The sequence below is a fragment of the Balaenoptera musculus genome, chromosome 8 (assembly GCF_009873245.2).
Source record: "Balaenoptera musculus isolate JJ_BM4_2016_0621 chromosome 8, mBalMus1.pri.v3, whole genome shotgun sequence".
In the NCBI taxonomy this organism is placed as follows: domain Eukaryota; kingdom Metazoa; phylum Chordata; class Mammalia; order Artiodactyla; family Balaenopteridae; genus Balaenoptera; species Balaenoptera musculus.
In genome coordinates this window covers 59,461,804-59,475,881 of record NC_045792.1, presented here as the reverse complement: position 1 = coordinate 59,475,881, position 14,078 = coordinate 59,461,804, and the positions used below count along the sequence as shown (strand labels likewise).

The following is a 14,078-nucleotide window of genomic DNA, read 5'->3' as shown; positions in this document are numbered from 1 at the left end:
CTTCCATAGCTGGCTAGATTTCTTAGGACTGAACCCTAAGCTAACACAGAACCCATATATTTCTCTGAGTCACCATTTTCCATGCCTTCCTCCCCCACTTATTCCTGTCACACCCTGGGACACATCCAGTCTGGGCCAGGCCCCAAGGAACAGGGCACATGCAATAAGTGAGCCTGACCCAGCCTGGGGAGAAAAAGGTTAGAACAGCCTTGCAAACAATCCCTCACCCACCCCAAAAGGCCAAGATGCTGCCTCTTCCAACCCTCTGTCAGGATTCAAAGGAGGTCACAGAGAAGTGTTTCAGAGTTCAAACCAAAGCTGGCTGACAGCAGGAAGGCTGGGGTCTTTTTCAGAGCTCTGCAGACAGGGAGAATGTAGGGAGGCGTAGAAAGACAGGACATTGGCCTTTAAGGAGCAGTGGTTCAGAAGAGCTGCGTGCTGGAAGTCCTAAGGTCTAATTCAATTTCCATCTCTGCCTGAGGCTTGCTGTGTGACCTTGGACAAGTCATCTAACCTTGCTGGTCCTCAATTTTGGCCAAATGAAGATAACACCAATTCAATTATCTTGCAAGACTGTTTGGAGGCCCAAATATGTTGGCAAAGCACTTGAAAATGTAGAAAGTATTGTGGGAATGAAGATGATGAGGCCAGTCAAGCAGGAAAACCCTTCCGTGGGCCAGTCACAAGAGGCTTCTTTGCAAGGCTGAGCTACGGGGACACGGCACTGCACACTGGACATGCACACACAGAGGCAGCCCAGGATAGTCGAGACCCTTTAAGGGGCTGGCTGTTCCTAAGACCATGAACTAATTCTGGACGCCACACCTCCTGCCTCTGTAGACAAAAGGGTAGATATGGGAGTCCCCTGACAATCCCTTAATCCTCCTCCTCCTTTCCCAGAGGCCTGAGAGCCCATGGCAGAGGCAGAGGAGAGGGCTAAGGGAAATGTTTAAACATCCAAGTCAGGAAACCAAAGGGAAAGGGTCATGAGTGGGAGAGGAGAGCACAGCAGGACCCGGAAAGAAGGAGGCTGTGGGTGGAAAAATTAGGGAGGGCACCAAGCTCCAAAAACAGGCAAAAGCAGGAGGTTGGCTAATAGTTATTATAGGTTTAATTCTCAGCAGGAAACAATTAACTTAAGCAGCCACGCTGTGGGCCAGTACCTTCCTGAAGACAAGGGACAGCAGAGAACAATCCCAGCTCCAACTCCCATTCCAAATACTGTTTCAGCCACCTACTCTAGTGTTTATGAACTGTCTCATATTTGCTTTCATGTTTCTGATGGTGTCCTTGCTTCTGTCTAAATGTGTCCTTGTTTCTCTAGGTCCCAAGATGATCCTCTCCGTATCCTGCCTTTTCCACACAGATGTGAACCACTGAGCATGGTGCCAAGGAAATTCTGGGGAGCAGCCACACCGGGATGAGGGGCCCTCTAGGCTGAGGAGGTGAGGATCCTAGGAGCCTACCTTTCTAATGCCAAGGAAGGACGAGAGGTCAAGAGGTTGGGGTCTACCCAGACTCACTCCTCCTGGCCCACTGCCCCATTTGGTCATGATTCCCATCCCTCTGTGCCTCCATCATCAACGAAAGCTGAGACTTCCAAAGCAAGAAAAGAACCTGGGAGGAAGCCTGGGTGGATATAGGAGGGGAAAGGCCCATTGAGGCAAGCTCACCTTCCCTCCCTGAATCTTTGAGACAATTCAGGTCAGGGGTGTCCCTCCCCAAAGGCTGGGCTGCCTTGGGCTCCCACCCCAAGCTACTAACCTTACTAGAGAGCCTGTTTGCCTTTAGAGATGATCCTCTGATGCATGGTGCAAAAGAAAATTCAGTAGTGAACAGGCCAGGCAGACGCACGTACTTCCCACCCTCCCTCCCCACTGCCCTCAGCCTGGGCCTTGGAGCGTGAGATTCACAGCATCCTCTAGTGCCCCCAACCCACTTCGGTCCTCTCCATCCGTATTGGGAAGGGCAGTCTCCCTGCCTAGGCTTTTGGATGAAAATGAGGATGAGGATGAAGATGAGCAGCTCTGCTTCTAGTAAAGGCTGTCCTTTTGTGAAAGAGAAAGGAACAGCCTTCAAGGATAATTATCCAGAGGTTCGAGGGGCAGAGCTAGAGAGATTGGTATCCAGGGTGAGGCAGGACCAAAAGGAAGCAACAGGGTAAGCCGGCTGCAACCCAGAGGCCAGGATTGAGCCATGGTCACAGCTTCAGAGATGAGAGGTCCTTCCAGAGGAGAGGGACTTCCTGAGGGTCCTCTAAACTTGTTCAGGCGAGGTCAAGGCTACTATCTCTGACCCCAGCCTATCACCTTGAGCTGTTAGCAGGGAAAGTCCCTGCAGCTGCCAGCCCAGGCTGTGGGAGAAAGCCTTTCACCAGTTCTTATACAGTTCACTTACTGAGACCTTGTGAAAGGACAAAAATATCCAACAGAGTGTCCTGGAATGGAAAGCCAAGTCCTAGTCTGTGTTCTGCTCCTAATTAGCTTTGGGGCCTGGGAAAAATTACTTAACCCTTCAGAACCTTAACTTCCTTCTCAGACATGAGTGTTTTAACGCCGGCCCGACCTATAAACCTCGCTGTCCAAAACCCCTAAATCTGTTTCCCCCCTTCTGAAGAGTAATTCCATGAAGGGTACTACAACCATTCAGTCACCCAAGCTAGAAACCTGGGCATCACCCTACACTCCTTCCTCTCCTCCACCCCTCAAAGCCAGTTACCAAATTAATCCTCTCGTTTCTATACCAAGACCTTGTTACCTCCCCTGATGGCCTACTGCAATGACTTCCAAATTCCTGTAGTCTCCCCATTCTTTCCTTTATACAGGCCACTAAAATGTTATTTCTAAAATGCAAATATGACCAATTCACTTTCTTCTAAAAACCCCTTTGCAGTTCTCCGTCTCCTGAAGGGTAATGGCCAAAGCCCGTGGCCTTTCAGAACCCCTCATCATTCTAGCCTCATCTACTACCCCTTCCCACCAACACATAGCCAATGTTCTAACCACACATAGATCAGATTCTCTTGAAACTCTATGCCTGTGCATGTGTTTCCTCTGCCTAGAATACACTTTCTCCTTTGCCTGCACACAGGGTGCCAGCACAAATGTCATCTCTCTTGTGAAGCATTCCACCCAGGTTCACACTGTTAGCCGTTCCTTCTTCAACACCCCCTTAGCACTTATCAAACTGTTCCAGAATCATTTATGTACCTCTCCCAGACCAGACTGCAATTCTTGATGGCTGGGATTGTATCTTATCATCTACGAATCCCCATGCCCAGCAGAGCCTGGCAGAGTAGGTATCAATAAATGTTCGCTGAGGGAGTGAAGGAAGTGAGGGCTCCATTGAGATAACAGATGTGAAGGTTTAGGCCAAGGTGCTATAGGACCGTGAGGGAGGGGCGTTGTTACTCATTCTTAGAGTCAGCAAACCCCAAACAGAGAAGGGAAGAAAGGCTTAGGGAGTTAGGCTGACCTTAAGGAGGAGTCGCAGGCTGGGAAAGGATAGGACAAGGAGAAGGTGCCCCACCGCACACCCCCCGCAGCTGACCAAGCAGCAGCCAGCAGGCAAAGGCCAAGGTAAAGGCAGCAGAGAGGCAAGGGAGGGAGAAAGGAAAGAGAAGAGAGACAGCTGGTACCCCAAGCTCTCTGAATGCCAAGGCATCACAGCAGTGCTGTAAGAAGGGGGTGGGTCAAGGTAGGGCTTCATCTGGAGGAAATAGGAAGTGCTGTGGTGGTAATAAACAGGGTGGATGTGGACGGTGGTGGTGGTGGTGGTGATGGTGCTGGAGGTGGTGGCAGTGGTGGTGGTGGTAGAGGAGCAGGAAGAAGCAGAGGCAGATGGAGCGCTGGTCCCGAGGCCTTCAGAACTGAAAGACTGTCCAGATGAAAGGCTGCGCATTCGCCGCAGAGAGACCCGGCTTGTCAAGAAGTGGCCAGCCTCGCCCTCTACCAACCTCTGAGGTCCCAGGCCATGCTGTGGTTCCGTCAGGCGCTGCCGGACGCTGCTGCTCTGCAAGCTGGGGGCTGCAAGGAGAGTGAAGAAAGGGTGAGGAAGGGCCAGCCTACTTTGGGCTGGTGGGAAGCAGGTTTGCCCATGGAGAAATGCTTACTGGAGACCACTCTGGGCCTTCAGTGGCCAGTCTGGAGAATGGGGCACCTCCTCCCCGAAACCTCCCACCAGGGGTCCTAAAAGGAAGGGGAAGTTGAAGATGAGGTACCCAGGTCAGTTTTAATGGCAATTCCAATGGAAGGAGACCTAGGGCCAACATTACTATGAAGGGAGACGGTAAGGCAGTTAGTGGGAAGGCACAGGCAGGACGGGGTAGGATAGGGGTTTGGGACAAGGTCCGGGAGGGCACTAAGAACCAGCCTTTTTAGAAAGCCAAACTCAGGAAATAATTCACAACTCAGACAAGGATTTATACACAAACATGTTCATCACATCATTATTAATAATTGTATGAAAGTAAAAATAAAGGTGGAACAACAGGAAAATGATAACACATCCAACTGCTGGAAGGTTACACAGCTATTAAAAATGATGCTTATGGGAATTCCCTGGTGGTCCAGTGGTTAGGACTCAGTGCTTTCACTGCCAGGGCCTGGGTTCGATCCCTGGTTGGGGAACTGAGATTCTGCAAGCCACGTTGCACAGCCAAATAAAAAAAGCTGCTTATGAGAAGATTTTTAAAACATAGAAAAATGTCTATTAAAATGCTCAGGGAAAACAAAAGGATACCAAATCTCATGTAAAAGGAATACCTTGAGCTATAGAATACACAAGACAGGAATTTGAAACAAGGCCTTTCTGTTTCTAGCTGTGACCTTGAGTAACTTACTTCCCTATTTTAATTCCTAATTTATAAAATCCTTCAGGGTTGTCATGAGGCTTCAAGATACTGTTTTTAAAGTACCTGACACAGTTCATGGCACTCAGTAAATGGTAGTGGTTATCATTATCTTGACCACATAAAAAAATTATTTAAAAATTCACAAACAAAAGACTGAAAGAGAAGGTACTCAAATATGATGGGATTAAAGGTGCCTTTTTATGCCCATATTTACTCTTTTTACTATCCAAATTTCTTCTAATAAGCATGTACACAACAAAGAACCAGCTCTTGGATCAATGCTGCAAATCAGGCTCTTGGAAGATGAGGGCCACCATGCCCAGAGAAGGGGTATGTGGGTACCAGACAACTTAGAGATGTGCTAGAACATCCCTCTTGGGCTCATTCCCAGCTCCAGTTGAAAACAGAATTCACACCTTTGTTTTTTTCTCCTCTACCCTGATATATGGGCCTCCTTGCCTTCTCCCTAAAGATGGGAGAAAGGACACAGTTACATAGATGGCAGAAGCATTGGAAGGGCCACCAGGAAGAGAGCACAGTTCCATGGTGATGGAGAGCTAGGGAGGCAGGGCTTCTATGGCTGGTGGCTTTCGAGACATGAAAGGGAGGCTTAAGGGGAAGAGGAAGCATGGAATAGGGACGGGGAAAGAGAGACAGAAGGGGAAAACAGAAAGAGAAAAGAGGAAGAGGATCTTTCCTTCCCTCTTTCATCTCAGCCCAGCTAGCTGAAGGGCCACCAGGACATCTGTCTAGCTGGGCTGAAAGGAGAAGCCTAAGCCTTCCATCACCATGGCTGTTCTCTCTCAAGCCCTCAGCTGAGCAGGCTGATTCTTCTCACCTCCGAACCCTTCCCTGAAGTTAGTAGGGACTGTGGTGAGGGAATAGCAGGAGCAGGCAGGGGAGTGACGCAGGCAGGAGAAGGGGGCCCGTGGGATAGGAGTGTTGGTTTAGTCCCAAAAGTTGGAAAAACAAAAGCCCCAAAGGGGCTCCTCAAACCCGGGTATTTCCAGAGGGACTGATCATCCGAGCCGGCGGATGTTGAGCAGAGAGAGCGGTCACTGAACCTACGCCCCATCAGCCAGGCAGCATCTAGGGTCCAACAGCCAGGCCAAAAGGAGAAGAGAATCTGATTTACAGAGGGCTTCACCCTGCCCCTCAATGGGATAAGGGAAGGGCCAGGGGGCAAGGGGTGGGTGGCTCAGAGCTAATGAAGGTCCCTCCCAACCCGGAGAACATGGGAGCCTTTAGATCAATACGTCAAGATCAAGCTCTACCTGTTAGTGATCTTAACCTTGCTGGGCCTTTGACTAAAGCCCTGCCAAGTTAACAGCCCAGGAAAAGAAGAGGCTTGCCCAGAGGCAAACTATCGTTGGAGAAACTTACAAATAAATCCTGTCTAGAGCTGGAATCCAGCCTGATTAAAGAATCTGACTTTCTGAAAGTGAGCCCCTAACCCAGCCCAGCTTTCTGCCATCCCCTCTGCACTCATGGGATATGGGCCCAGCACAAGAGCTTTTCCATAAAAGTCTATTCTATTTATCTAAAATAGCCTCTGATCCAGAGAAAAATTCAACAGGGTCAGTAAGGGGTATGTCCCTTCCTTCACTGAAGAATTCCCACAGAGTGCTGTCTCCTTCAATTCTGCTCTACTCAGCTCTTACCCCTCGCAGGGGAGAAAAGGAAGAGGGAAGACCCAGGACAGAGGGTGGGGATGGCCGAGAGTTCAGGTGGAAAGACAGACATGCTTGTGCAGGAGATCCCTCCTGGACAAGAATGTCTTTCTGGCTTGGAGGATTTAGGGCTCTTTCACTGTAAGGGACTATTGCTTCCTGGGGCCTCACACGAAAAAACAAAAAGAAAGAGACATCATTCCATTCAACTACTTTAGCGATTAAAAGTAAGGAATATAAAATTAAAACAAATTAAAGCAATAAGTAGTCAAAATGAATGCCATTTTTATATTATGAACTACTAAAGGAGATTATTTTTATAAAGATAGATAGGAGGGGGGGAAAAAGAGAATAAAGGGATTAAAAAAAACACAAAGAGTGAAGGGAGACACACTTAACACAACAGACCCATAGGGCAAACAGAACATATAGCAAGGGAAAACCACCAAAAGGGCAACTATAAAGGGGTATCTTGATGCGGATTGTGCTTTACTAACCAAGGTCACGAGTTAAACCATCTTGGTTTCTGCCCCATATGTTGCTTAAGCACGGCAGAGGCCAACTTCTCAATCTGCACATCAAAGGCTCCTTCCCTCATCCCCACCCAAGAGGTCACCTACACTGCATGGACAAGGGTGACACCATCTCCTCATCCATGTCATCCACGTCGTCAGTCATGATGAAGTGGGCAGGGTTGGGGCGTGTACTACCCATCCAGCTGGGATCTATGTTGAGGGCAGCCACCAGTGAGTGGATGCCAGGATTATTGACAATCTGGAAGCCACAGAGGATCTCAATCTGTTGCCAGCGGTGCAGGCGCTCCCGCAGTGCTGCCGTCACCTCGCTCAGAGCTTGCCTGAAGAGGGATGAAAGAAAATGGCAGGCATGGGCTGGGTGTGAGCCCCAGTAGAAATGAGGTTTCTTCTCAGAGGAACAAGTTGGGGGGATATGTGTAAATAAGAAACACAATTAAATCATAAACTTAAGAGCAAGGTGGGAAATAGCCAGGGGCTGGGGCAGGAGACCAGAGCTGTACCTCTACCAGTGAAGAAGCAGAGTTAGGGCTGGAGGCCCTGGACAACCTCAAACTCTGAGGACATCGCCAGAGCTGGGCAACAGGTGCTACTTACTTAGCTGTTAAGATTTTGTGATCCACATCATCCAGGGAAGAGCTGTGGGCCACGTGGAAGGTGCCAAAGAGTGTGTTTCTCTTCTTTTTTATCTTCTCAGCCTGCAAAGATGAGGTCCTCAGCTTAAAAAGAGCAGGGATAGAGGCTGGAGAAATGAGAAATGCTATTCTGTGGCTGGTTCCCCCTCCTCCTAGCACAGCTTAGGCTGCACAAGAAGAAGGAAGGCAAGAAGAGAAAGGAAAACAGAAGGCAACAGGAGAGAAAAGGGTAGGGGAAGAAAGAAAATAGAGGCAATGAGACAAGCCAAGGGATCCTGGCCCCAGGAGGATTCTGTCCCCATGTCAGTCTGGGGCCAGCAGAGACGTCCCTCTACCTGCCTCCACTTGCTTCATCTTTCCCAGAAGGCAGGTGGGAGTAGCCCCACACCCTCATTCCCTCCTCCAGAAGCCTGAAGACATTATTAGAAACTGTATTATCAGGAAAAGAAACAAAACCCAACACCAGGATGTCTCTTTGTCCAACAGGAGGGATATAGCGAGGCAGAGAGGAGGAAGAAGGGCAGGTGAAAGGGGGGTGGGGGAAGAGAAGAGGGCAGCAGGAGGGCAGGTCTCACCCCCTCCTTGGCCACCAGGAGCTGCTTCTCGGCATTTTGCTTCTTGATGTTGTAGTACTGTACCTCCACCTCGTGTGTCAGCTGCAGCCACTTCTGAAGGGCCTCTGGAGCATACCATGAGCTATGTGACTCCAGCTCCTTCTCTGCTTTCCTCAAGGCCTCCCGGACCTGTGTAGCCAAGAGGATGTGAGTCCTTACTACTACCAAGACCCTCTCCAATGCCTCTGTATGATACTTCAGAGTTCTTTTCTTCTATCTCACCTAAGCTTCACAACTCTCCCAAGAGGGAGAAAGGGCAAGGATTATTCTCTGTATTTTATGTACAAGAAACCAAGCTTGGAGAAGGAAAGTAACCTCCTCAAGGTCATACAGTCAGTAGTGTGAACCAGAACTCAAATGGAGATTTTTTTATTTTTTTATTTTTATTTTTTTTTTGCTGCCAGACTAGAGCATTCTTTTTTCACATACTTGTTGCCTCTCCTCGTCATATAGCCAATCTCAGCAATCTTCCCTGCTCTCATAAGGTACAGGTTATCTCAATAAATCCTCTTCTTTCTGACAGTTGGGTCTGTTCTTGGACTCAAGACATCACAATGTGGCAGGATAGCATTTGGTTGGGAGTCTGGAAATATGATCTGGTCCCTGGTCTGTCATTCAACTGGCTGTGTGACCATGTGTTTCCTAAAGCAGATCTCAATCAGCGTAAGGCTTTCTGCCATGCAAATCCAAACTGTAAGCGAAGGGGTGATCTCAGGAGAGCATGAGCTCCCCGTCATGAGAGGTATGTAAAGAGCTCATGTCAGAAAGACCTTCAAAATGATTGCTAGTCCAGAAGGGGACTGGCCTGAATACTCTCCAAAGTCTCCTCCAGCCCAGAGACTTTGTCTGTGATTCTCCCATTGAGATGGGTGGGTAGGCTGTAATGGGCACTCTCTACAAGGCAAGAAAACAACAAGCAAGCTTACACCTAACATGGGCATTGCCAACAGAGGCCAAGATATGGAAGGACCAATGTGTAAGCAGACATCTCCTCACTGACTTCTCAGCAAGGAGCATAAAATGAAGCAGATGGTCACAAAGCACTCAAGCATGAAAGGTCTGAAAGTATATACAGAATCCATTATATTCACTGAATTCCTTCTATCTCACCCAGGCTACCAGTATAAATGATCCCCAACTCCCCCATCTGAACACTGACTTCTAGCTGGTCGGAATCCCAGAGAAAAGAGATTGAGAGCAGTCTCATGCCCAACTTCAGCCACTGGGGAAGTATCCCACAGCAGGCCTGAGGTCCTCCCCTGAGCCTAATATAGACCAGGAGGGCCTTAGCTAAGGACAGAACACCTTCATTCCTCTGAAAGCCAATGACAAGATCAAGCGTCATTTGGTTTTTGCTCCTTGAAAAGGAAACTATAAAATGGCCCACTCCTGGCTTTATAGATTTAAAATGAGGAACAGATACCTTAGAGGCTGATACACCGAGTCTGGAAATGTAGGATCAAGTTCTACATTAAAAGCAGTTTAACGTAGCTGCAAAACTTTGAAGCTCTGAGGAGCAGGAGGACAAAGAGCTAACTTAAAAACCTCCAAGTGGCAGAAAGGAATCTCTCATCGTCTTTCAGGGCTGAGGAGAAAGAAATCCACCAGATCGCAATCACAAGTCAGGAAGGGGCGTACCTGAGAAACTGGGACAACTGAGCCTTAGGCCAAGTCTTATTAAACTACAACCCAGTTCCAACATATGTCAGTCTCTCATTGGCTTGAGGTGATCAGAGCCTCACCCAACATACCTAACAGAACCCTATATCTGATGGAAGATAAAAATCACCTGCAGCCTCTATTATTCTTTATGCACACCGTCCAGCATTTAATAAAAATAAATTACTAGACATGAGAAGAGGCAGGAAAATATAAGCAATAATCAAGAGGAAAAATAAGCAGTCCCATAAATGATCCAGATGTTAAGAGTTACCAGTCAAGGACTTTAAAACAACTATGATTGAAATGTTAAAGAAAATATGGGAAAAGATGGACAGGAAACATGAAAACATGGAGATTCTGGACAGGGAATGAGAACCTATAAAAGAGCATTCTAGAAAATGCTCTATGAAAGGGCATTCTAGAAAAATACATTATCTGAGAGTAGGATTCCACTGGATGGGCTAAATAGCACAATTCTCTGCAGAATACAAGATTAGGGAACTCAAAGACAGATCAATATAAAATAACCAAACCAAAGCACAGAGAGAAATAAAGAACAGAACTAAGCATAATACACACTACAGAGAATGTGTATTCTGCAGTTGTTGGGTAAAATGCTCTACATACATCAATGAGGTGAAATTGATTAACCATGTTTAAATTTTTTATATCCTTACTGATATTTTTGGCTGCTTATTACTGAGAGATAGATGCTAAAATCTCTAACTTTGATTATGAATTTGTCCTTTTAGTTTTTTTAACTTTTGCTTTACATATGTATTTTAACTATATTATTAGGTATATCAAATTAAGGGTTGTTATATATATTACTGTTTAATTCACACATATCATAAGTGAAATGTCCATTTTTGTCTCTAGTAATACTTCTTTCTCTAAAGTCTACTTTGTCTGATATTAATATAGCTACCGCTGCTTTGTTTTGCTTAGTGTTTATCCTAGTGTTCTCATCCTTTTACGTTTAACCATTTTGTATCCTTATTTCTAAAGCTTGCCTCTTGTAAACAGCATATAGTTGGGTTTTGTTTTTTATCCAGTCTGACACTTTGCCTTTCAATCATTTTGTGTAGTCTGTTTACATCAACCAAGTCTCAACACATCTGAAAGGACTAAAACCCTATGGAACACACTATTTGACCACAGCAAAATTAAACTGGAAATCAATGAGAAAGATAAATAGGAAAGTACCCAAGTGTTTGAAAATTAGGCAACACACTTCTAAATAACCACAGGCCAAAATAGAAATCACAATGGAAATTAGATAATATTTTGAAGTGAATGATAATGAAAATATGAAATATCAAAACTTAGTAAATGCAGCTAAAGCAGCGCTGAAATGGGAATTTATAGCTCTAAATGCATGTATTAGAAAAGATTAAAGGTTTAAAATCTATAACCTAATCTTCCATCTCAAGCAGCTAAAAAAATAAGAACAAGTTTAAAAAATTTTAAGTGCAAGACTTCTACACTGAAAACTACAAAACACTGTTGAGAGAAATTTTTAAAGACCTAAATAGGTGACAGGATAACCAATGCTCATGAATTAGAATAATTATTTGGTTAAAATGTCAGTTTTCCCCCACATTAATCTATAGATTCAATGTAAAAACAAATAACAATCCCAGCAGAGCACACTGTAACGGAATGACAAGCCAACACGGAAATGCAAAGTACCTAGAATAGCCAAGGCCATGTTGCAGGAGGACAAAGCTGGAGAACCTAACACTGCCAGATATCAAGACTTGTTGTAAGACAATGTGGGATAAGGATAGACATATAGACCACAGAACAGAGTATCTACCAGAGAAAAAACATTGATCTCCTACCTCATCTTATACACAAAAATTAGTTTGAAATAAGCCATATCCCTAAATGTGAAAAGTAAAACAATAAAGCTTCTAGAGGAAAATATCTTGGAGTTAGGGGAAGATTTCTTAAACAGGCCACAAAAAACATCAACCATTTAAAAAAAAAAAGATTGAATAATTGGTCTTCATTAAAGTCAAGAACATCTGTTCATTAAAAGACAATATTAAGTGGCTTCCCTGGTGGCACAGTGGTTGAGAGTCCGCCTGCCAATGCAGGGGACACGGGTGTGAGCCCTGGTCTGGGAGGATCCCACGTGCCGCGGAGCAACTAGGCCCGTGAGCCACAACTACTGAGCCTGCGCGTCTGGAGCCTGTGCCCCGCAACGAGAGGCCGCGATAGTGAGAGGCCCGCGCACTGCGATGAAGAGTGGCCCCCGCTTGCCACAACTAGAGAAAGCCCTCGCACAGAAACAAAAACCCAACACAGCCATAAATAAATAAATAAATAAATAATTAATTAAAAAAAAAAAAAAAGACAATATTAAGTGAGCAAAAAAGCAAGCCACAGTCTGGGAGAAAATATTTGCAATATGTATGTATATATATAGACAAAAAGACTTATATCCAGAATATATTTTAAAACTCTTACAAATCAATTAAGAAAAAATACAACCCAATTTTTTAAATTAGAAGAGATTCCCAAATAAAGTGGTCGATAAGCTTATGGAAAGGTATTCAATATTATTGGTCAATAGGAAAATAAAAATTAAAATCACAATGAGATACCATTACATCCATATCAGAATGTATAAAATGAAAATGCCTAAAAATACCAAGGTTGTAGCTCAACTAGAACTCTCACACTATTGCTGGTGGCAGTATAGATTGGTACAACCATTTTGGAAAACTGTCAGTTTCTGATAAAGCTAAATATATAAATGCCCTACTGCATATCCAACAGAAATAATTGATGCCCACCAAGAAGGTTCATAAACAATGTTATTGATAAACTGCAAAAAAAAAAAAAAATCTGCAAACAACCCAAAAGTCTATCAACAGGAGAATGGATAAATAATTTACAGTATATTCATACAATGGATTAATACTCAGCAATGGAAATAAATCAATTATCACTACATGCAACATGGATGACTCTCACAGACATAACGCTGAGTGAAAGAAACCGAACCCAAAAGAATACATACTGTATAATGCTATTTATATGATGTTCAAAAGCAGGTGAAACTAATCTGGTTTAGAGATTAAGACTGTAGTTACCTTTTGGGTGGAATATCGACAGGGAGAAAGGGGAGACAAAAGTGAGCCTTCTGAGTGCTTAAGAGAGTCTGTATCTTGATCTGGATGGTGGTTACACAAGTACATGCATATGTAAAAGTGTGCCAGCTGTATACTTATGATTTGTATACTTTATGTAAATAACTCAATTAAAAAGGAACAAAATAACTGTTACCACCTGTTATTCACTGTTCTTTGACAACCACAGTGACCATTTTTTGCAACTTTCCGACTACTCTTAGCCAGAGCTTTGGCCCCTGTCCTTTTACCCCACGCCCTCGGGGTGTCCAAGAATTTGCAGATTTCCCCTACCTGCTCCAACTCCTCCTCAGCATATTTTTGGCGGCTCCGTTCATTCTCAGTACCCTCCCGCAGCTCCTTCAGCCGCTGGGCTTCCTGCTTGGCAAGGCTGATCTCATCACGCAGCTTCTTCTCCAGGTGTACCTTCTCCACTTCCACTGTGCGGTGCTCCTCCTGGGCTTTGTGCAGCCTGGGGGGCGAAGCAGGGAGCTGGAGAAGGCCAGGCAAGCGGGTGCCAGCCAACACGCCACGAGGCATGGCATCCAAGAGGAAAATGAGGGCTCCAGCACTCTGAACATATTCTCCCTACTCTGCTGCCTGCCTGGCTCTGAGGTAGCTCAGGGACAACAGAAACCACGGTCACTACCATAATTCTTATGTGGGCCATCATTTTGCTGCCAGTAATAAAGGCTGTGAAGCTAGGTTCCCGGGTACCTGAATCCTTCCTTCTAAGGTGTCTCACATACTCAGATCGTAACAACTCTTAATTTACAAGGTATTTCACATTTGTTCTCCCTGCAGATAATGATATATTGTATCATTATAAGCCTGGGACAGATATGGACATGAAGGCTTAGAGACGGGAATTAACTGCATGTAGAACTGAGACCAGAATTCCAATCTGTATGTCTTCAAATCCCACAGTTACTACCTTATACCAAGGCATCTGGAAGGTGCAATAAATGTAGA

The 14,078-nt window shown here is 45.4% G+C and overlaps 1 protein-coding gene across 13 annotated transcripts in view; it reads right to left on the bottom strand.

Annotated features, from left to right (window-relative positions):
- Positions 1–14,078, bottom strand: part of STIM1 (stromal interaction molecule 1) — a 202,465-nt gene that overhangs the window by 2,458 nt on the left and 185,929 nt on the right. For 2 of the 13 annotated variants that reach the window (XM_036859684.1, XM_036859685.1), the window contains exons 7-11: positions 13,401–13,578; positions 8,266–8,433; positions 7,653–7,753; positions 7,143–7,378; positions 3,638–4,025 (exon numbers count right to left, since the gene is read on the bottom strand). In XM_036859684.1, coding sequence (XP_036715579.1) covers positions 3,638–4,025; positions 7,143–7,378; positions 7,653–7,753; positions 8,266–8,433; positions 13,401–13,578 — 1,071 coding nt within the window. Of the gene's footprint in view, positions 1–231; positions 358–1,466; positions 1,630–1,764; positions 1,802–3,637; positions 4,026–5,268; positions 5,319–5,848; positions 5,942–7,142; positions 7,379–7,652; positions 7,754–8,265; positions 8,434–13,400; positions 13,579–14,078 lie in introns of those variants that run through there. The other 11 variants (XM_036859690.1, XR_005020855.1, XM_036859689.1 and 8 more) reach the window with 11 other exon arrangements.